General features: G+C 37.7%; 1 protein-coding gene across 4 annotated transcripts in view; it reads right to left on the bottom strand.

The window, feature by feature from the left end:
• Drosha (drosha ribonuclease III) overlaps positions 1–23,430 on the bottom strand; it is a 123,025-nt gene that overhangs the window by 10,473 nt on the left and 89,122 nt on the right. For all 4 annotated transcript variants that reach the window (XM_026390143.2, XM_026390144.2, XM_026390146.2 and 1 more), the window contains 6 exons: positions 22,301–22,400; positions 18,754–18,856; positions 16,670–16,740; positions 11,191–11,235; positions 9,583–9,740; positions 8,463–8,568 (listed from right to left, as the gene is read on the bottom strand). In XM_026390143.2, coding sequence (XP_026245928.1) covers positions 8,463–8,568; positions 9,583–9,740; positions 11,191–11,235; positions 16,670–16,740; positions 18,754–18,856; positions 22,301–22,400 — 583 coding nt within the window. The remainder of the gene's footprint in view (positions 1–8,462; positions 8,569–9,582; positions 9,741–11,190; positions 11,236–16,669; positions 16,741–18,753; positions 18,857–22,300; positions 22,401–23,430) is intronic.

The following is a 23,430-nucleotide window of genomic DNA, read 5'->3' as shown; positions in this document are numbered from 1 at the left end:
TAATACCAGCTACTCAGAAGACTGAAGCAGGAGAATAGCAAGTTCGCTGCCAGGATGGGCAACTTGACACCTTGTCTCAAAATTTTAAAAGGGCTGGGCTGGTGATGCAGCTCATGGTAGTGTTCCTGAGTTCAATTCCCAGTACCACAATTTTTTACAAAAAGGCCATGCACATAATGTTGATAGAAGACCCCAACAATGAGACTACAGTCCAATATCTTATAATTACAGAAGACTTGGGCTGGAAGGGATGTATCTTCTCTGGATTAGATTTCAAATTGGAGGGGGAGGGTTCTCAAAGCAGAAGCCATGGGGGAACAGGAATGCTATTTTGGGAATACAGTTATGCTAACCAAAGGGGGTCCTCTCTGAACATATGCTTTTGATGAGGAAAGAAGACTCCGTAGGCTGCTTATATGGAGTGTTCATGCCTCAGAACCAACTACTCCAATTTACACATGAGCTCATGCAAGGGAAGAAACACCACTGGTTACTGGGTCCCAGCTGCCACCTTCCAGTGCCAGGGTTCCTGGTTCGTTATTGTATAGTAATGCTGTCTGACAGTGAAGGAGGAAAGCAGTGAGGATGAAACAGAAGTGCTTCCAGTTTTACTTAACACAGGCCCTGACAGGTCTTAAAGTAGCAGGGTGGCTAGCAGAAATTGAGATCTGTAAGTTCTTGCCAAAACCCAGAGCCTGAACCAAAAGTCAGAGGGGAAGAAGGAAGCTATTAATCTTCCATATTTTTGTAGTCAGTTTAAATTTGGAAAGTAAGTTGAAAAGAGATAAGAAAGACCTTGCTCTTCACCTAAATAAGAAAGTCCAAATAGTGCTTCTTAAAATTTCAATTTTCATCCTTTCCTTTTTTGAACTCTGCTTCAGAATGAATCTGCCAGTTGCCAAAGAGTGGAGGCAGGGATGGTAAGCAAGAAAAAAATCCTTCTGAGGTTATGGTGATTCAGTGTTCCAGTAGTGGAGGCTGATTATACACAAGACTCTGTGCCGAAAGCCACAGAACCTGAGAGGCTCAACAACATCCTATTACTACCCTCAGGAACAGACAGTTCCTCTGGAAGCCACATGCAAACTGGCAGTTGCAATGCACTGTGGTGGCTTCAGTGTCAGCAGAGACCACAGGTAAATGCGGGTGTTCCTCCTGGCCTTCCAGAAAGCTGACCCCCGAGTAGAGGAATTTCAGGGGCTCATCCACCTGGTTGTCATATCCAATGCCTACCTTCTTCCAAGAATCAAGGAATTAGAATTTATGGGGCTATAAGCTGGACATGTGCCTTTTGAAAAAATTCATGTAGATAGATGGTGATGAATGTAGAATCAGAAAAAGCCCAAGAGGCTAGTGAGAGAAGGGTGGAGAAGAGTTTTCCAAGAAGAGGAACTGCTACAGAAAAAGCAAGGGGTCAAGATGCAGCTAGATGACTACTGGGTAGAACTGGAGGAGAAATCAGAGACAAATGAGGGAGAGCTGAGACAGGTGAGCTGCCAGGTGGTGTGAAGTCTATACTCTCCTATAGAGGATGAGGAATCCACAAAGGGGGCAGTGGGAAGGCAATCTGTTTATTTCAGAACAACTGTAGTGGATCAATATGAATGAATAAGACATTAAATGGAAAACTTACAGATGTTGATGCTATAAATTATTATTTTACAAAGAGAACATATCTGCTTTTTAGTTTTAGTAGAAACCTAGAAAATAAACCTTAAGCGACTTAGCACAAGAGTTATCATACTGTAAACAATGCCTTGTGTTAGATATTCATAGTAAAAAAAAAAAAAAGCACAAGGGTTCAAACTGTGACTCTAGCATGTCATAGCTAAGTGACTCATAAAATTACTAAATATCTCTGGACCTCAATTTCCTCATCTACAAAATGGAGAAATTAGTACCCATCTCACAGGTTAGACTGAGTGAACATGCAATCTAATCATAGTGACTAGATTGTGATAAACACACCTGCCTGATATGTTAGCTATGGTTATCTGCAATAGCATCATCACCATCGGGAAAGATTTGCTTGCTCTTCAGAAATGGGAAAAGGGTTCTAGACAGTTCAAGGAATTCCCGTGAATTTGTTTTCAGTGCTAAATGTTTTAGATAGGCATTCCCTCATTGTCTTCAACACTCTCGATTTTATCAAGTGTTTATCTATCCCTAAATTAAACAAACAAACTCTGAACAGTTTAATTTGAAATTGCTAGAAACAATGAAGAAAACTACAGTTAAGCTCTCTGTAAACTTGAGAAAAGGTCTGCTGATTTTTGGTGCAATGTCAGGGACCAGTGTAAACAACTCAAATCTCAAATTCAGGTTCTGAGAATCCTAGATGTTTCCTATTCTCTCAGCATAGTCACCTTTCATAATTACTTAACTTAAACTTAAGTTTCCATGAGAACAAATATATATTTATTAAGTCAAATACACACACACACACACACACACACACACACACACACACACACATTCTTCCTTTAACTTCCCTATTCACTCTTGATTCTAAAGATTCTAAGCCATAGGACATGAGCTACCAGAGAGGGCCACCTAGTGTAAAATAAGTAGACTGTGATTTATTATTTTGAGGGCTTTAATAGAAGAACATGGGGTGAAAGCAGAATATACTATTAAAAGTGACAGTGATATGCCACATAGGTCTATTATACCAAGAGTGGTAGCCAGATGGTCTACATTTCCCATGATAATTAAAGAAAAGATAGTCAAATGCTAGCAGGCAGAATGCAGGTCAGATACAAAGGCCAAATTATGTCAGTGATGGAGAAATCCCCAAGCAGGAGGCAGGGAATCTATCTTCTTGAAGAGATCTTTGAGATAAGATCCCTGTTTATCTGGATGATTTACACACAGAGCCGTCTAGAGAGAGCAAGTCAGGATTAAATCACTGGTTCTTAAACATTTTATTTGTAACCCTTGCTCTTTCTCATTATCCCAAATCATTCCTCTAAAATTAAACAAAAAAATTCCACATGTTCATCTTGCCAGTGCATGCTACCATAGTGAACAGTTCTTGCACACAGCAGGCATGCAGATGAGCAACACTTTTTTAGCTTGGTAGCAGAGAAGAGAGATACAGATAACACTCCTATGGCTGAAAATTTCCACAAGTAACAGGACAGGCATTCTGGCCTCAGTAATACTTTTTTGAGACATTCTCACTATTTACACTGACTCTGCTGGGTAGGCTTACCCCCCAAAACAAGAACTTCAGGTTTGAAACAGAACTTCTTCCCTCCATGCTCCCATTCAAGCTTCGTTATGCTAGAACAATTGTGTAAGCCTAACATTCCTTCTGGAGTATTTTCAAGGGAAAATACCCAATTTCCAGAACAATGTGTTTTTCCCCATCAGCATTCAAAATGTGAAAAACATGATTACATCTGCACAACTGTCCTTATTCCTTGCAGAACAAGTGTGTAAGGGAATGGCTCAATGCTACTGATGCCTTCCAAAATGAATTCCTGCAGTTGTGTGTCCTTCAATCACAGTAATGAAACATTTGCCACACTCCTCCCACCACTATGCAACTATGAAATATAATCCAGTGCACATTTTAAATGAATTTTAATGCTTAGATAATCCCACATATTCAATTTCTTCCCTTATACATAAAGCAATATGACACTTCCCTCCAGAGCCACTTCCTCTTCCCTCTCAATATGACGTAGGTGCCTACAAAACTCTCTTAGTTCTTCACCAAGTATGTATAGAAAGCCTACCATCTGACACCACTACAGAACAGAGATGAACAAAAACATGCTCTCAAAGAACTTCTGGTCTGGCTCCATCGGCAGAATGTGTAAGTGCCAGAAAGGAAAAGAACACAGATATCTGACACAGAATGGTGGAAGGTCATTGTGGAGGAGGAGTTTTCTCTGTGTCCAGAAGCCATACCAGAGCTGATATGTAAAGGAAGAGTAGAGATACCAGCAAGGGTAAGAAGCAAAGTAGCTTCTGGGTAGGAGAACCACACAAACTGAGACAAAGAACATGTGACATGAGGCTGGGCAGGTGGGCAAGGCCAGATGCCCAGGGCCTTGCTCATTCTACAGTCATTTTCTGCAAAGCAACCAAAGAACATTAAGCTGGGATATAAAGATCATTTGTTCAAAGTCAACCTCCTAAGCACTGGTATTCCAGGAATTCCCCAGAAAATCAGGATGAAGAAAATGGACACATACCCTGGCCTTCTTGGAGTTTACACTCTGGTGGGCAAAGACAGACAATTAACTGTAAACTATACACTTGGTACTAAGGATAAAATGGAGATGAGATTCCAGGCTGAGGAAGGGTGCTAGAGACAAGAGAAGAGGTTGCTTGGGTTAAAGAAGGCCTCATTGAGGCAATGACTTTGGACAGACTCCTAAAGGAGATGAGGGGTCTGGATACATAAATTCTCAGGAAAAGGATACTATTACCCCATGAACCAGTAGAGTAAAGGCCCCAAAGCAAGGGCTTCCTTAGTGTTCTACAAGAGCACCCTGGGGCAATATGAAGAGTCTAGGAGACAGTCAGAGAGCAGCAGGGAGCCAGGTTATTTAATGTACCTATAATAGCATTTTTTTTTTTTTTTTACCCTTGAGACAGGAGAGCTTGGGAAATTTTACTCAGAGGAGTGATGTCATCTGACTTCCCATTAAAAATGATCCCTTTAAAGGTTTTGTTTTTTCCCCCCTAGAAATGTATTATTGTTTTTTATCATGGAAAAGAAATTTAACAGAATAAAAATATCTTTAAAAAGAAAACAGTTCAAGGAAACTCTTTCCCTATCTCTAGGATTATGAGGGGCCCAGACACATTATATAGGAATAAATGGAATAGATGATTCTGCATCCCTTTTTCTTCCTAAAAATAGAACTTTACAGTATCACCGGTTTAATATTAACCTTCCAGAACTCTTTAGATTGATGTCATTAGTCCATAGTAGCTCCAGTTTTTAGCAGCCCTTCCACACAGTTTGATTGATTATAAACTCTGATAAATTCATACTTCTCTCATTGATCATTTATTTCGTCTTTCTCTGCAAACACAAACTGTGATTATGGGTTTCAGGTGGAAGATGCATTGATTCATCTCAACAGTACCTGCTTTCATGGGAAATGCAAGTTTTCATGAAAACAGACTGGGGAGGAGGTAAGGACCAGATGGGAGAGTATGATTATAAATTAGAAAACAGTGGCTCAAATCAAGGTGATAACAGTGGAACTGCTGAGAGGTGGTCAGATTCAAGATGTACTCAGAAGGGGAAGATCACTGGGATACGCTAATAGCTGGGAGGCACAATATGAGAGAAAGAAAAGAGTTAAGGATGACTCCAAGGTTTCTAGCTTGAGCAATTGTAATAATGGAATGATTCTCATTTTGGGGTATAAATTGTTTTATTTTGAACAGATTAGGTTTTGAGATGACTATTAGACACACAACTAGGAATCTGAGTGTATATTAAGATATTCAAATATACCTATATTCAATAGATATAAGTGTAGAGTTTGAGGGAGAAGTAAAGACTTAACACATAAATCAGAAAGTAGCACACAGATGGAGTCAAAGCTATGAGACAGAGAGAGTAAGATTCCTTTACGGAGAAGAAGTAAGAAGAGAAGAGGTCTGACAACCAAGAATGGGGGCAACTCCAACATTAAAAAGTTGGGGAGATGAAGAGAAACAACTAAAGTGGATCAAGGATGAATGGCTACTGTAGTCACGGGAGATCTGCTGTGAAAAAACAAAAAAAACAAAACTCCTCTAGCTGCAGCATACAAAATGGACTACTGGGGGTACAAGTTGACATAAGAAGACTAGTGTAGGGAGCTAGAAAAATTACTTTGCACAGGCCTGAGACCTGGGTTTCTGAAGGATTTCTGCTTGAGACTGTCCATCTTTCAGGCACAGAACAAGAATGCTCATGAGAACACCAGAGATAAGCTTTTCAAGTAGCATCCAGTGGAAAATCTGGGGACCCAGGGAACCCATTTCTCTTCAGGGACAATGTTGCATTGCCTTGTGCTTTCTGTAGACAGGATCTTAAATTTCCTACCCTTTCCAAGAGAATAAATGTTACTACTTCCAACTGGGTCTCTTTGTCAATCACATTCCTGTAACATGTTGACAGCTAGGCAGAAATTACAGCAGTGATCCAGGTGAGTGAGGCTGATGGAGAGGATGTGGGTGACAGAGACAAGGTGGTAGGAGTGGGTACATTCAAGAAATACTGGAAGAGTAACAGTAAAGATTTGTAAATGGACAGAACAGGGAAAGTGGAGAGGGAAGAGTCAAGGACACTCCTAGGTTTTTGTCATGCAACACTGGATGGATGAATGCACCTATTCCATTACTCAAGGAACGCTGGACAAGGATGCAGGTGAGAGAAGATCAGAAATTCAGTGTTGGACATGAACTGGGATGCTGAGGAGGCAACTGGGACTGGAGCTCAGAACAGAGGTAACACTAAAGACAGCAGCTGAAATTCTTCTGCCAATACGGTGAAAATGCTTGTGAGAAAAGCTGCTTTGGAGAGATACTAGGAAGAGGATATGGTATATGAGTGATTTCTAAGATACCGAAATATTTCTTAGCTGTAAAGAATATGATAAACCTGCAAAGCAGGCTAAGACAGAGTAGCTAAAGAGGCAAGAAATAACAGAAGCCAATGGAGATACTATTTCAAGAAGAGAGGGAGCAACCACGCCAATGCTGATGATAGTTAATATCCTTTAAAACCTCACAATTCTGGACGAATACTTGGGAGAGAGGGGATGTGTGTACTTAAACCACACATTTTTAACAGAACATTCCATATGGCCATAATGTGAATTACCACTTCAAGCTATATGGTTTGGTTCAGCTGTTTCTCAGATAACCAGATACTCTTGACACCTATGAAGTCTATTCCCTAATACAGAATACTACACATGCAATTTATTGCTTTTCTAAGTTATATACAACAAACAAGCTCATTCCTCATGTTTGTTTTCTTCAGAATTTAATTTTAACTCAAGATGGAAACACTTTCTTATTCATCTAAAGGCAGTTAACTTTAAGAGGTAATATATGGCTACTTTAAAATTACACGTAAAATAAGAATACTGTTGATTACTCAGCATGGTATATGGTACATAGTAGGAGCTCAATAAATGAATGGTAGGCTTAGAAAAAAGCCTAATGCCACTGTAAAATTACATCTAAACTTAACCAAATCACTACATTCTTCCTAATTGCAATATTTATGTCCCACATAAACATCTAGAGTTCACAGTTGCAAAGTAAAACACTTATAAAAACTGTAATGATGCAAAGTAGGAAAGATTTGTTATTTGCTTCAAAATAATACAGAAGACAGCACTAAGAAAGTACCTTACAAACTATCACTAAGTTTCTTTGCCCAGTAAATGTTTGCTTTCTCAGGCTAATTCTCAAGGGACTTCTAAAGGGCTACACCTTGTGCCTGGAAGAGATCATGACTGGCTCTAGGTAAGTTTTGTTCACGACTCTGAGTACATTATTGATCAGTGCCACACAGTAAAAGGAGTACGAAACAAATAAAAAAGGGGAATCAAGTTTTATAAAATGAATCAAAAGTGAGAGGAATGGTGACCATTACACTTTATTCACAAATCAAACCTGGTCTCTGTAACTCCCTGTCACTCCACTGTGCTCTAACCAAACTGAGTTGTTTCTTGACCTTCTGATTTCTGGGGGGTTTTGTTTGTTCTTCTTTTTCTTTTGCAGTACTGAGGATTGAAATCAGGGCCCCAAGCATGCTAGGCAAGCGCTCTGTCATAGAGCTACACTTCAGCCCAAACTTCTGATTTTTCATGACATGCCTTGCTTGTCTAGTCGCAGCGTGTGGAGTGCCAAGGCATGGAATGCTAACTCCCAATGGCTAAATCCTACTCATATTTAAAGATGTAAACATCATCATATCCACGAAGCCTTTTTTCCATTCCACAGCTAGAAGAAATCCTTTCCTAAACTGCACAAATGCAACAATTTACCTGTGCCTCTTTATACTGTTTAACATATTCTACCTTATAATAGTTAGAGTTACTTTTACACTTTATGGTGTGAATTTATGTTATATATAGTCACATATATACACATACAGAGAGTGAGTTTTTATTTGTAGTTATTTACTTATAATTTAGTCTCATAACAGTTTTTCAAATTCATTATGAAAAGACTTGGTGTCAACTACTCTGTCTCCTCCACAAGGCCTAGCTTCATGCCTTGCAGAGAGGAAGGGATCATTAAATGAAGGAATCCTCATGGCATATTTTCATTATACATCGTTTACACAATGAAATGAACAAAGCCACATGACATGCTAAAGCCCCAAAGAACTTAGTCATCATTTACATAAATATATATTTGGCCCTTCTAATCTTTACCCTCTATTATATAGCAATTTTATTGGAGCAAGTGATTGAACACAAACTCACAGTTAAGTGTCCTTCATGGTGATCTGGGAAATGAATGAATAAGTACTCTGTGGCTACCAGTTGCATTATTGAATCACCTAGAAATTCCATCCTCTGATTGTGGCCTCTAAAAAACAACAACAACAACAATATAAAGAAATTAATAACTCTTGTGAATTTCAGGAAAAAAAACCAGAACTTTTAAAAAGGCATGACTTAAAGAGATAATGTATTCATCTTATTTTAAAGCACAAAATGAAATACAATTCCATGATGCCCCTCAACCGAGAAGAGCCTTGTGTTAACACAGGTTGAGTTTGAAAGAAGAATTAAGTGAGTATTGATTAAACAACCAATAATAATAAAAAAAAAAGAGACTGGAAATAGTAACTGGTTAGAAGCTGAGGCATATCAACTGAAAAATAAAGTAAAATACAGAATATAACCCTGTAACAAAAGAAAGTTAAAAGGCACAAGATTTTTTTTTCCACCAAATTTATTATATATATATATATCCTTATTCAAATCTGGGATCCAGTTTAAGAATGTTAAAAACAAAAAAAATTATAGTAAGACTCTTTAAAGTTTACCGAGTTGAGAATACTTGATTTGGGGGACATGAGTAAAAAAAATTGTATTAAAAAAGCAAAAAATGAAATTTTGCTTGTTTTCTTAATCATTTTACTAGCTTATCATCAAAATCATTCATCTAGAGCAGGGATGGGAGGCCCAAAATCAGCCCCTCAGCCTGTTTCTATGAGTAAAGTTCAATGGAATACAGCCCTACTCATTCTTTTATAATCTATGGCCTCTTTCAGGCTGTCATGAAAGAGTCAAATCACAGACCACATGGTTTACAAAGCCTAAAACATTTAACATCTGTCCCTGCATGAAAAAAGTTTTTATTTCCTTCATGTCCTCCTTAAATTTCATGAAGGAACAAGATGCATGATAATGAGACCAAAAATACTGAATTAGAGCATTTGCCCTAGTCCACACCGCTGTCTGCTGGCTCATGTCTCACAATGACTGTCCTGGAAATGTGTCTGAAACTTCAACTCCTGTGAAGGGCATACAGAAAGGTTTGGAACTGTCTCAGGTAAATGGTCACGTTGGGACTACATGAGGACTTTTAACTCACAGGGTCAGATGGTTAAATCCCACAGTTCTCAATGTGAATGCCCTTGCCAGAAGTCGAACATGAGTAAAAATTACTCCAATTGCTTCTTCAAACTCAGTAAGTTTCTGGAGAACTGGAGAAGTTTCAATAAGTTGTCGATCAGTATTTGGCTCTTGTAGCTACAGAAAAACAGAAATAATTAAGAATCTTGAGCAGATTTTAGTTAGAAGAGCAATTATCAATTCTAGGACAATGTTTTATAAAATTCCTTTTCCTGTGGGTAGAAATTTCTGAAATGCCAATAAAACATGGAAGCTTCTTTCTCATCTTTTAAAATGGCAAACAAACCTAATATTTAAAGAAGGCTCAAATAATATTTTCCAATCTTCTATCAAATTTCAAGGCCAAGTACTGTACACAGATAGTTCAAAATCCCAAGTATTAGACTAACTCTCCAAGGAAGCTGCAAGCTGAAGAACAGCTGGTAGAGAATATATATATCTAGTAAAGCAGCGGTTCTCCCACTCTTGAAAACACTGGCAGAGCTTGTTAAAGGCAGATGGCTGGGCCCCGCCCTGGAGTGAAAGATTTTGTATCTGAAGTGAGGACTGAGAATCTGCCTTCCTGACAAGATCCTGGTGATGCAGATGCTGCTGTTCTGGGGACTGCTTTGAGGCCAGTGCTTTAAGAGTTTCTTGACTGCTATGTCTTCTAGGGACCCAACTATTTGGGCAAATGAGCATCATTAAAACTGAATTCAGCTTACACTGGAGATTTTTATACCACTCGACAGGTGGTATACCACATAACAATGAGACTTTAACAACTGGCAGAGAGCAAATATAAAAAGTATAATTAAAATGAACATTTTCAACGACTTTGGGCAACCTCATATGATTAATAAAATATTTTTTTAAAACTCCAAATTAATGTCATTTACTACTACAAAGCCTCTCTCATAAGAGCTCAACTAGTACTGATTAGTCTTATTTTATTTATTCTATACACACATTCATATGAAAATGTGTATAGATGAGTACACAAATACATATATCCCAAAGTATAAAAGAAATAAAAGCAAAAAATAGTAAGACTTTTTAAACCAACCGAGGAAAGGGTGTCACCATGTGTAAATTGTTGAAATTCCATCTTGAGTAAGAAGCCATCATATGGTACTAAAGTTTAAATTTGCAGTAAATTTTATGCAATATGATTCAAACCTCTCAATTTCTAAGATCCAAATTAGGTTATAATTTAGCAATGTTAATTTAGATTTGTTCTATTGTTTGAATATGACCAGACTTGCTTTCACAGTACTTCCCCTACAATAACAGGCATGTAGACATATAGGTGTCAGCACATTTGGCTTTGAATCAAACCTATTGCTGTGGATGGGGGTTCTATTACTACACAGAAGCTCTTCCTGCCTTGTGCTGCCCAGACCACATGGCTGCCACACGTGGGTGCACCTTACAATTTTTTCCCAAGTTTTCCTATTCCAAACCCCAGCTTAGAATAATGTCACTGAAGGGAATTAAAGGATAAAAGCATGAGGGGAAAAAGGCAAAGGAAAGTAAAACGAATGGCTGCAGCTATAAAGCTCACTGCAGACAGGAAGGTCATACTTACTTGGAGTGGGTGGAGAGGATAATTGAGCCAAACTTCACGCAGGTCCTGGAAAATGGAGTGATGTCTTTAATGCTCAAGGGGGTCATTTAACACACTCTAGAGTACTAAATAAAATGTCATTATTTGAAATACTGAACTATTTCAGATGCTGACTCCACTTATTGCAAATTCAATAGTGCTAGCAAACTAATTTTTTAAAGTGTATTCACTACTCTAACTGCCTGTAGTGACTCCAATTAGCCTATTATGTGGGGAGGAAAAGAGCCACCCCCAGCCCCAGAAGTCAAAAACACCTTTGAAAACTAAGTTACACATTTGCTTAACCTATACACTGGATTAAGCTGCTGTTTTAATCATATCTCTCCTATCTCTCATTCCTGGTGATTCCCCAGGAATGTGCATCAGCCATGCCTTTTGTAGGTAAAATTCATCTCAAAAGTCTTTTATTTTAGGCACCAATTCATTATCACTTGAGCTGTTTTAAAATAGAGTGGGAAACACCACAGATCTAGCTCATAAGCTCTGGCATTTATGATATCACATTCTTACTATGGGTCACACAATGTTCATCTGAAATCTGGTAATGAATTTTATGGAAAATCTTAGTATATTACTTCATTTGTTGAGTTAAATCCATAGATAGTATAATTAAGATTTCCTCAGGATTAGTGGTTTTCCCTCATGTTCTGACTCTAGGGAACCTCTGAATCTACTTTCTGACCTTAACATAAGGCTTCTGAAAGAAATGACCAAAAAAAACCCTTTTTTTTAAAAAAATGTATTTTTTAATTGTAGTTGGGCATAATACCTTTATTTCACTTATTTATTTTTATATAGTGCTGAGGATTGAACCCAGGGTCTTGCGTGTGTGAGGTGAATGCTCTACCGCTGAGCCACAACCCAAGCCCCAAAAAACTTTTTTTAAAAGAGAGAAAAGTTCTGACTCTAGGGAACCTCTGAATCTACTTTCTGACCTTAACATAAGGCTTCTGAAAGAAATGACCAAAAAAAACCCTTTTTTAAAAAAAATATTTATTTTTTAATTGTAGTTGGGCATAATACCTTTATTTCACTTATTTATTTTTACATAGTGCTGAGGATTGAACCCAGGGTCTTGCATGTGTGAGGTGAATGCTCTACCGCTGAGCCACAACCCAAGCCCCAAAAAACTTTTTTTAAAAGAGAGAAAAGCATTTTTTAAATGAAGGGGGGTGATTTAGAATTTTAAGATGAGGCAGAAATTTTAAAAATCAGTATTTTGGGCTGGGAACGTGGCTCAAGCGGTAACGCACTCGCCTGGCATGTGCAGGGCTCTGGGTTCGATCCTCAGCACCACATAAAAAATAAATAATAAATAAAGATGTTGTGTCCACCGAAAACTGAAAAAATAAATATTAAAAAAATTCTCTCTCTCTCTTAAAAAAAAATCAGTATTTTGACACAACTTGCATCTTAACAAAATACAATTAGGGATTATTTGCCCATATTAATAAAATGACTTACAAATCATATTGTTAAGGCACTTGAGAAGACCCCCCCACCCTTAATCAAATCAGTAACCTTGCCCTTGAATTCCCACACTGTAAATCATAAGGAAAGTCACTTCCTTCTCACAACTTCCTATGTGCTTCCAATGCTTTCTTTCCCCTCTACCCCTCAGTGGACATTTACCAAACTTGAGCCCTTCCCTAACTGGCTATCAACTCTTCTGGAGCGTTCCACCATTCTTATTGCTGTAACTACTGCCTCAGTTTGGATTCCTGGTTCATTTTTGCTACAGCACTGAACTCTTCACCTGAGTCCAGAAGGCTAAATGTCTTGTATTTCCTCCCTCATATGCAACATGACCAGATGATAATTTTTCACCTTTCATCTTAAGCTAGAAAGTATGGTGTTAGGAAGAGCTTTAGGCTTAATTAAGTCAGGCTGCCTATGTTTAACTCTGATTCCATGTTGGCAAATTACTCAGCCTCTCTAAGCTTCCATTTCCTCAGGTATAAGCCAGTTATTTATAGTACCTTCTTCAAAGTGTTCTCTGATGCCTCAATGAACAACATGCTCAAAGCACTAAAGCTGGTGCCTGCCCACAGAAAATACTATTAATAACAATATATCAACAATAGTGATAAACAGCTGTCTTCCTACCAAACCACAATCTCTAAAGCTCAAGATGCTCAGGGACATTTGGATTCATCTTTCTACTTGTTCCTTCACGTTTTCAAAAATACTGTGATTTCTCCTTTTAAGTCAGCTGCCATCTATCTTGAAGTAATAGCCTAAAACTTCTCAGGCAGACTATTTCAACTATGTCCATTTCCTTTCATCTATCCCACATGCTGAGATGAGGTTCTGTTGTACCTTGTCAGAGCATATACACTGGAATAGATCTAGAATCTCAGTGCTGCCATTTATTAGCTCAAGGACCTCAGGCAGATCTCTAACTTCTGTTTGCTTTTCTGAAAATTATTCATGACTGATGGATCATTCATCAATGCAACATATTTTTATTGAACACCTACTATGCATTATGTTTCTAAAATGAATAGGATACTATTCCTGTCCACAAAGAGGCCTGGTGGGGAAGAATGAAAGCAAATAAGTATGGATAGTAAGCTATAATAGGTCCCATAAATAGAAAAAAATTATTCAAAACTATGCCACAGCTGCCACTTTCTCAGATTACAAGAAATGGATGAAGTTGAAATGATCTAGTTGTGAAGTGCTGAGCTATTACGCCATGATGGATGTAAGTGGGTCTCTAAGGGGAAACCACACACAGAAGTGCTAGGAATACTTTGCCTGGGAGTACTGGCTAAATCTTCAAAGAAGTCCTGAAGAATATGAAGAATTCTGCAAATCAACAAAAGGAGAGAACCAAAAGCAGGGCACCGTAAGCACACAAATAACACATCTTGAAGTATACCCACACAAGAGGGAGATTCTAGTGAATGCCATAAAGAGGAAGAAGAAAGGAAGGAACCTGAGACCACAGATGGGAGTTATAGATCATGAAAACTGCTAAATGCTATAGTGTGTAGTATAGAAGACAGTAATCAAATATCTTAAGCAAGAAAGTTATGGCCAAATCATGCACTAAGAAGAAGACTGTACTTGCATGATAGATGGGTTGAAATGGTGGGAGTGGCAGCCAGCTAAAAAGTCAGGTGAGACAGGAGCACAAAGATGGAAGTAGTAGGATGACCAAGAGAGAATTAATTCCAATTACAAGGGTCAGGAGTTACAGGATTTTTAAAACAAAAGAACATGGGGAGGGAAAAAACAAACAAACAACAACTTCTTTGAAGATTTAGCCAGTACCCCCAGCAAAGTATTCCTAGCACTTGTGGCTGCTGTAAGATGCCATTTGGCCCCTGTAAAAAGTGTCCACGGCCTCCCTGCTAATGCAGTCAGCTCCCCTGCTTTGCTGTATCTCACCCTAAATAACAATTACTAAAGACACTCAAGATTGAACCTCTCTTATCTCATGACAGCACCTAACCCCAAATTAATCATGTTCTTTGTCTTCATTAGGCTTCAGATAAGACAACCAACAGAGAACCCTCAGAATCACTGGGCACCAACCATGTCTCACCCCCTGCCACACAGGGTCAACCAATTCAACTCTGTCAGCCTACAGGTCTGTCCTCAGTTGCCTTTGGCTCATGATTTTCATGAAGCCATTACAAAAAGCACATTCACTAACATACTCCAGGTAACAGAGGCACACCAGTGTGGACTTGTCAGAGTCACAATGTCCAAATTGGTGTACCTAAAAACAGTGCCATGGAAAGCCTACATTACTGAGTGAGCCCTGTTCAGTTTCATAAAAGACACACTAAAATGAATTCTAAATCTCAGCAGTCCCATTTGTAAGATAAAGTTCAGACTCTGCTTTTTCATTTAGGAATTTCTTCATTTCACTCTTTTAACAAATATTTATTAAACACTCCACATGCCAGCACTGCACTAGGTACTGGAAACTTAAGATAAGCCTCCAAAGTAGACAAGTGGGAGAGAAGCAGTTTAGAGACAAAAGAATCTAAATACACACGGATGCAATTAAGAACTCAATGTGTGAGCTGGGGTTGTGGCTCAGAGGTAGAGGCTTGCCTAGCTTGCATGAGGCACTGGGTTCCATTCTCAGCACCACATACAAGTAAAATAAAGGTATTGTGTCCATCTACAACTAAAAATAAATAAATAAATATTTTTAAAAAAATAACTCAAGTATACAATGTGTATAATTCAAGAAAATAGGAGCACATGGGTGCAAGTAAGATGGGAGAAGAGGACAAGGAAGGGGTGGGGTGGGGGTGGGAGTGGGGTAGGGAGGATAGACTAAGACTGGAGGGAGGAAACAGCAAAAAGGTTGCTGACCTTGCCAACAAAAGATGATGGCTAGAATACAATGATAACTTAAGATTTAAGAAAATCTTAAAATACATGCTATCTGCAATAGAAACAAATCAAGACACAGGTTTGTTTATCTGTGTAGGACAAAAAGGGGGACAGAGAACACCTGCAGATAATTCTCCCATCAGAAAGAAATTTACACGTACAAAAAGCATCACATTTTTAGAAAAACAAATAAAAATATCAAATTCTCAGACATGAACAATACCCAGGTCACAATTTTTTTAAAACTATTGATTTTTTTTTCAACTACCCAAAGTAATGCAGTAATAACATTTGACAGCCACTTAAGTTGAAGGTTTCACAAAGGCTTAAAACACTGGCTTCCTGTGTTCTTTATTACTCCACCAGGGCTATTTCATTCAATTATGATGACATTTCAATTTGGAATACAAAGTTGCCTCTCCCTTTAAATGTTAAATTGACTTGTTTGGGTACAAAAAGCATCCAGTATGCTCTATTACATGCAAGATTAAAAAGGTATCTCTGGCAATATTAATGGCATAATACTTTAGTAACAACAGAAACTATTTTAGAATCTATCTTTTTTCTTTAAACTATAATTTGCTTGGGGGAAAAACTAACATCCATACTCTTTATTCATAGGCCTCTCAGAAACTCTCTATGAACTGACTTTCTAAAATACATTTGTCTAGTCTACATAATTTACATTAAAAATAAATCAGAAACACAAAAGCCAAAAGGCTATAACTAATCTCCATGTGGTAGGTACCCAGTGATTATACAACACAAAATCATAATTAACTTAAAGAAACTACGAAATGAAGCTAAGTGCTATTACATTTGTATTCATATTCAATTTATAATTGACGGCAGGCAAGAAAAGATGGCTCAGGTCAAAGAAAACCCCTGGAGTGAATGCCTTGGGAACTTCCCCATCCACTACAGCTGAATAAGCTGTTCTGATATACTTCATATCTAATACCTATGGTAGATTTGGGTATTTTGTTTCTGTTAGTCTCTTCAAAATTCAAAAACCCGTTGCAATAAATTCTTCTGTAATGATATATAAAAGAAAAAAACAAAAACAATTCAGGATAAATACCGGATCATTAAAGAGTAAGCGTCCAAATAACTGTTTGGCTTCCTCCAGGCTTCCCTCCAAGTAAACAGCTCCTGGATAAAAGGAAGAGAATGTCAGAAGGAAGGCTGCATTAATATGCAGAGAAAATTATATATCTCTACAAACAGCAAAAAGGCAAGCCAAAACCACTCAGAAAAAAATTGAAGTGTTCAAAAGCATTTGTTTAAAGGTAACATTTTCCCTCTTTTAGCTATGCTGAAATACAAAATTTAATTCACTAAAATTAAAATCTAACATTGTAAGTAGCAGAGGTCAAATATGAACTATAACGAAGGGCATGAGTCAAAGCTGTACTAAGAGCTTGAGACACAAACACCGGACTCAACTCTACTAAAGAGTATGTCATTTCACTTTCTGTATTTACCAAATATACACTGGCATCTAAGAAAAAGCCAGATAAACAAATCCAGAGTCTGGACCAATGAAGGCTTCTGGAAATAAAAATAAGGATAACTTTTAATTTGAAATGTATATGTATACATTTAGCACTAATTATAACAGGAAGCACTATGATAACATTTTTACTTGATATTAACTAACTTTAGAGTAGGATGATCACGTTTTCTTTTTTTGAACCCAGGGCCTTGTGTATGCTAGATAAGTGCTCTACCACTAAGCTATACCCCCATCCTAGTCATGTTTTCTTCAAGTCAAATTTTTACATCTATCTTTAGAAAGGTTACTTTTCCATGTATGGTGTTATAATACTTAGTTACCAGGATTCTTGATAACTAAATACATTTATTATTTATTAATAGTTGTAGGAATAATGATTGCAACAGGAGTAGTAGTTATTTACTTGTGGTGCTAAGGATCAAACTCAGGGCCTTGCACATGCTAGACAAGAGCTATACCAATGAGCTGACCCCCTGTCCCATTTCCACATTCTTATCTTCACCTTCATAGGTTGTCTCAGGAGCAAGGCATTAGAATAGATTTATATAATTTAGGCTCATATTTTGTGATTTGGGGAAGAGCTTAATTAAGTAGAACTCTGTTCTGGATTGAATGCTGTCAGGACTATATCCTTTCAAGAACTCTATAAGTGAGTGACACTATCTCCATCTCTCAGATGGGGAAGCTGAAGATCAAAGAGACAGGATAACTTACCAGAGACACAGATCTTATAACTGAACAGGGAACTGAGTCACGTCTGCTTGGCTCTGGAGCCAACAGTACACTAACTGTCAAAAATATTCTATGTACAGAGCACATTAATTTCATGTGATAAACTCTCTGAAAATAGACCTATTTGTGAAAAATAGACATACCTGTGAAAGACTGAGGATAATTATTAAACACTGTCTTGCTACTATCATCATCATGAAACTATAATGGGAAGCTTTTATATTCATTTTCAAAGGATGAGGGCAAAAATGATAAAAACGTACAAAGGCCTTTGAAAAGAAAATGTACTTTATAAAAAAGTGAAAAATTGTCAATCTACTACAACATTCATTGTAAAGCATACTTGTAATCATCAGCTAATTAACTCTTCATAACTTTCCTGTACCAACAGCTAACTATTCTGGTTACAAACAAAAAGCAGCGTTAGTTATAAAGAACCTGAGTGAGCAGTTTGGAGTCTACATCAATCTTGCTTCACTTGAACAAATATTAGTTCTATAGACTCAAACCCAGGATTTTTAAAATGTGGTATTTTCAAGATGTTTAAATTAGAAAATCTTGCAAGTAATTCAAAATGTGGTCAAAATCAACACTGAGGCAACTGAAGAAACCCAATTTGTTTTTGTATGAGATAAATTAAATCTGGAAAGTAATCCATCTCCATTTTAATTCACTTCAATTCCAGAAATACTAAACATCTATACAACATCAGATACTCACAGGAACCAAGAAGGGGGGAAAAAAAAAAGCTTCAGAGGAACTAAAAATTCTAGGAGACAAGTAGCAGGCATTGTACTAAGGATCTCAAGTGCTTTGGGAACAAGTAATTCTATCCCAAGTTTCCACACTTGAGTTTTATGTGCTCTTCAGATAGATCAGACATGCAAGAAGGAAAGACAATTTTAAAGGGATATTACCTATCAAGGCTTCAAAACAATTAGCCATTGCATGTCGGAGGTCCGATTCTCTGCACAGGTCCGGTCCATGAGCATATAGCATAAATCGATCCAGTTCAAGTTTCTATGAAATTCAAAATGACAGTAAGTTCGGAGAGAGTTTGCCAAAATCCTAACTATAATAACTCAGCATCTCCTGGGGAGAGGGCCGCTGGCTACAATCCACTGGTCATATGTCAGTACATTAAGAGAGCTTAGTCCACCATCCATCAGGAGGCCTTTATACGTGATTCAGTTCAGACTAACTCAACTTTTACCCAAACTCCAACAGTGCACTTAGCGTTCTGAACTGATCAGATCTTATCACTCTAAATCCAAGGCAAGGATCTGAAGGCCCTCTATCTTTGTACTTGTGCCCCTTTATGAAATTTCTCTATGGTTGAGAGAGACCTTTTGAGCAATGAATTATCTTAAGGGATCTAGGAATATTTTTTCAGTGGATTTGTATTTCTTTTTTTATTTGGACTCAGAAAAGTTTAAAGCCAAATTTGTAGCCCCACACTAGCTATAGAACTTAAGAATACATCACTGTATACTAACTTTACCTCTGGATTCATTATACTGTCTAACTTATGTTTTCTTTTTATTTCTAAAGCTACTTAGATCATATCCTAACATTCAATTAAATATAAGTCCTTTTAGAACTAGACATAGATGAATATTTTTATAAAACTCCTGAGAATGAAATGATAATACTTTTCATAAAAGGAGAATGATACAAACATTTCAGAGACATGCAATAAATCGCTTTCCATTACCATGTAATTCAATTCTATAAATACTTACTAAGCAATAACATGCCACATAGTATGGAACAAGTTGCAAGTCAATGAACAAACCTAGGACAATATGAGATTCATCAGTCCTAAAATAAGACACTCAGATTTTGTGTGTCTCCAGATGTATATTAAATATACAAATACATTTATAATGGAAAATGACAGACAACAAAAAGAGGCATATTATGCTATCAATATTTTGTTTTGCTGGGAATTCAAAGTATAAAGCATCCTCGAATGAGAGTTTTCACTATCACAAACGTAACAGCAGAAACACCTTTTTAAAAAAATTGATCCCAAAGTGCAGAAATTTATACTAAAATATGTAAATTTCATCTGTTTCACAACTTGACTGGGAAAATCCAATTGTTTGTTATCTCTGGAGCCCTGCTTGAGAACAGACTGCAAACCTCATTTCATCTTATAAAACAACTATTCTGGAGTGCTGTGAATTTTCCAGCTTCCCAGAGTCCCTACTCTATTATCCTTATTTTTCCATGTAGGCATTGGTAGAACTTTTAAAAAGAGAATATATAGGCCGGGAGTGTAGCTCAGTGGTAGAGTGTGTGCTTAGCATACTTATACATGCTGGTTCCTGGTGATTCAATCCCTACCACTAAAAGAAAAAGAACAAAAGCAAGGAGTGGTGTGCTATTGTGTGTGTCAAAATGTTCAGCGTCTGAAAAGCTGATCTCAGGCTTACATTAGACTCTCAAGAGGTCAGTAAGCTTCTAATTCTACAACTCCCAAATCGTTAAGGACCACTGGTCTAGAGAAGAAGGTGGGATCACCAGTGTGTTCTGCTAGAGCCCAGAGGTGTGGAAATGTCAAGACTTGGGTTTGGTGGAGGAAGAATATAAATCCCTGAAAAGGGAAACTGGCCACCCTGCACTACTCATGGCTCTGTACTGTACCCAACGTGTTATGAAATAACTTCTGCTTTTGTCCTATGACAATTTGCCACCCTTCAAAAATATCCGTCCTACTGTCATTCCTACATGTGTTTGAATAATTATGCAATTCCATTACATCCTAAAATAGAAAAAGAAAACTTTAATGGGGGGCAAGACAATCTACTTGTTAATATGTACTTCCAACTGCATTTAAAGCAGTCGTACATGGCATTGTGAAATTTCATTCATTGGGAGGCTACTTATCTTGTTGCCTACACTTTTTCATTAAGACATCCCTATTTACATTCTCAAATGCCACCAAAGCTGCTGGCTCAAAGTCTGCCATTGCAACTGTGACGATGATGGGATTAAATAAAATAAAACCATGCATTCTTGCTAGCACAAAAATCACGGGCTAAAACGAACCACATTTTGAAAATAATTTAATGCTTTGGAAATATCAAATCAAGAAAGCAGTCGTAAAATTAGGGCAGGTTTTGTGTAGCCTTTTCTGTCAAATTCCCAACTTTTATATCGAAATGAAAGGGGAAATTACTTAAGCTAAAAAAAAAAAAAACAAAACAAAGAATACTCATAGAAGCTTTTCCAGTGAATTCTTGGTATTTGAGGATTTAAGAGTCACAGCTCTGCCTACTATTGCACAAACCCAAAGGTCTACAAGAATAAAAAAATGTATCATGAGAACAGTTGTAACAGCAATAAAAATAACTAGCTCCAGAAAAGTCATTTACATCTTCTGTGTGCTTACTATGAACAATCATCATGCCAAGCACTTTATAAACAGAATCATAAAAACTCATCTAATTCTCATAACCAGCCTGTGTGGCAGAGACTAATGCCATTTCCACTTCATAGATAGGAAAGCAGAGGCTTGGAGTAGAGAATATCTGGACCATAGCCCACCCTGTTGGCAAGATGAGGGGAGTGGACTGGAACCCCCATGGGTCAGCAAAAGTGCCCATGTTCTTATTTATTTATTTAAAAAATATTTTTAGTTGTAGATGCACACAATACCTTTATTTTGTTTATTTAGTTTTTTACATAGTGCTGGGGATCGAACCCAGGGTCTTGCACATGTTAGGCAACCACTCTACCACTGAGCTACAACCCCAGCCCCCCATGTTCTTATCTGTTATGATTTCCTATAAACACTGCTTGGAGAGGAAAACAGCAAATCACACCATGTAAGTAAAATTCCTAGCAGGAATCCGAATTACAAATAGGTCATGTTAGTCACTCAGCTGTCAATGAGGCAAGCCAGACAACCTAAACCCTAAATTTTAATTAATGGGATTTCAGATTTGGGGGATTTGTTTATTTTTTATGTTTTTTTGCAGTGTCCATTTGTGCTATTTAAATATTAATTAATGGGATTTCAGATTTGGGGGATTCCCAAAGATCTATAAAGTACCCACTGTGAATGTAAACTGAAGTATTCCATTCAAAGTTGTGATTCTGCATGTTAACATAAAATTATTAACAAATTTAATACAGAAATACTACATAAAGGAACAAAAACAAAGTATTTCGCTTCTTTTGCTTTATTCCCATGTTCCTTTTCCCCAAATGTTTTACCCTGTTCATTCACAGCTGTCAATTTTTCCTTATCAGTTTTCAAGGTACCTCACTGTGGAGTTCATTAGTGGCTGATGAAATTCACAAAGGTAATAGAACTAATAAAGCTGAATTCTTAAAACCCAAACAAAATATACTTCTGGTCTGTAAAATATTACATCCTTAATATACTCTAAAGAGTTACTCATTCAAATGCATGAACTAAGAACTTAAGTACAAATGCTTCAAATGTTTCCATACCTTTGCTAGCATGGCAAGATGCTGATTCTGAACAATGGCAGTCCGATAGGTTGCTAATCCTCCTTCTTCCAGACTGGGAAATAAATAGTACAAATGGACACTGCAAAAAACATAAAAAATAAATAAATTAATATGCACCACATAATTCTGTCTATGGCAAACAGAAATAGGGCTAGCACACAATATCTGTGCAACAGATACCAGATGAACTGAACTAAAGGGTCTGAAAGTCTGTGGACATTAAATAGCAACAAAGAAGGTGCTGGAACCCATAAGACACCATTCACTCCTATTTCCACATTTATTTCTATTAAAAGATATCTCTGAAATCTGATGATGACCAAGAACTAAACAAACTGTTACAGTTTTATGTCTATTAAGAGCAAACATATCTGAAATTGGGGACTGGGGATGTGGTTCAGCAGTAGAACATTAGCTTATTACTATGCATGAGACCCAGTTCAATATCTAGTACCACAAAAAAATAAAAAATAAAGTTACTTAGTGATTAAGCACCCCAGGGTTCAATCCCCGGTACCCCTCCCCTCAAGAGTTACTGAAACTCTGGAAACAAATGTATCTCCCCAGCTGGGTGTTACAGGTGGTCTCTGAAGAGAATCCTGGAAAGCCCTGAGCAGGGCATACAGTGGCAGAGCCTTCCGAAGCACAGACAAGGGCAGGGGCAGAATTGGGAGTGGCACACAGAGCTAGCTCTGTTGTCAGGATGAGCCTAGGGAAGCCAACCAGAAAAGTGTGAGACCTGGGTAGAAGGCCACACAGAAAACTAGCCAGGCCAGGACTACAGTGAGCCCCTCCTATACTGCCCCGCATTGGACAAGAACTGCGGATTAGGATGGCTAAGCACGGTTAGTCTTAGAGGATTAGGAAGTCCTCCTTTTTCCTCATTGTGTCCTTCCTGTGAAAAGAAATGACCCAAAGAGAATAAAAATAGCTCAAAATAGTTCCAAGAGAAGAATGTGTCTCCTCCCTTTAAAAGACAGATTATGTGGGGCAGGGGCTATAGCTCAGTGGTAGAACATCTGCCTCACAGGTGTGATACACTGGGTTCAATCATCAGCACCACATAAAAATAAATAAATAAAGATATTGTGTCCATCTGCAACTAAAAT

The sequence above is a fragment of the Urocitellus parryii genome, chromosome 1 (assembly GCF_045843805.1).
Source record: "Urocitellus parryii isolate mUroPar1 chromosome 1, mUroPar1.hap1, whole genome shotgun sequence".
Taxonomy (NCBI): Eukaryota; Metazoa; Chordata; class Mammalia; order Rodentia; family Sciuridae; genus Urocitellus; species Urocitellus parryii.
Note: the sequence above shows the minus strand (reverse complement) of the source record. Positions and strands in the feature narration are given on the sequence as shown.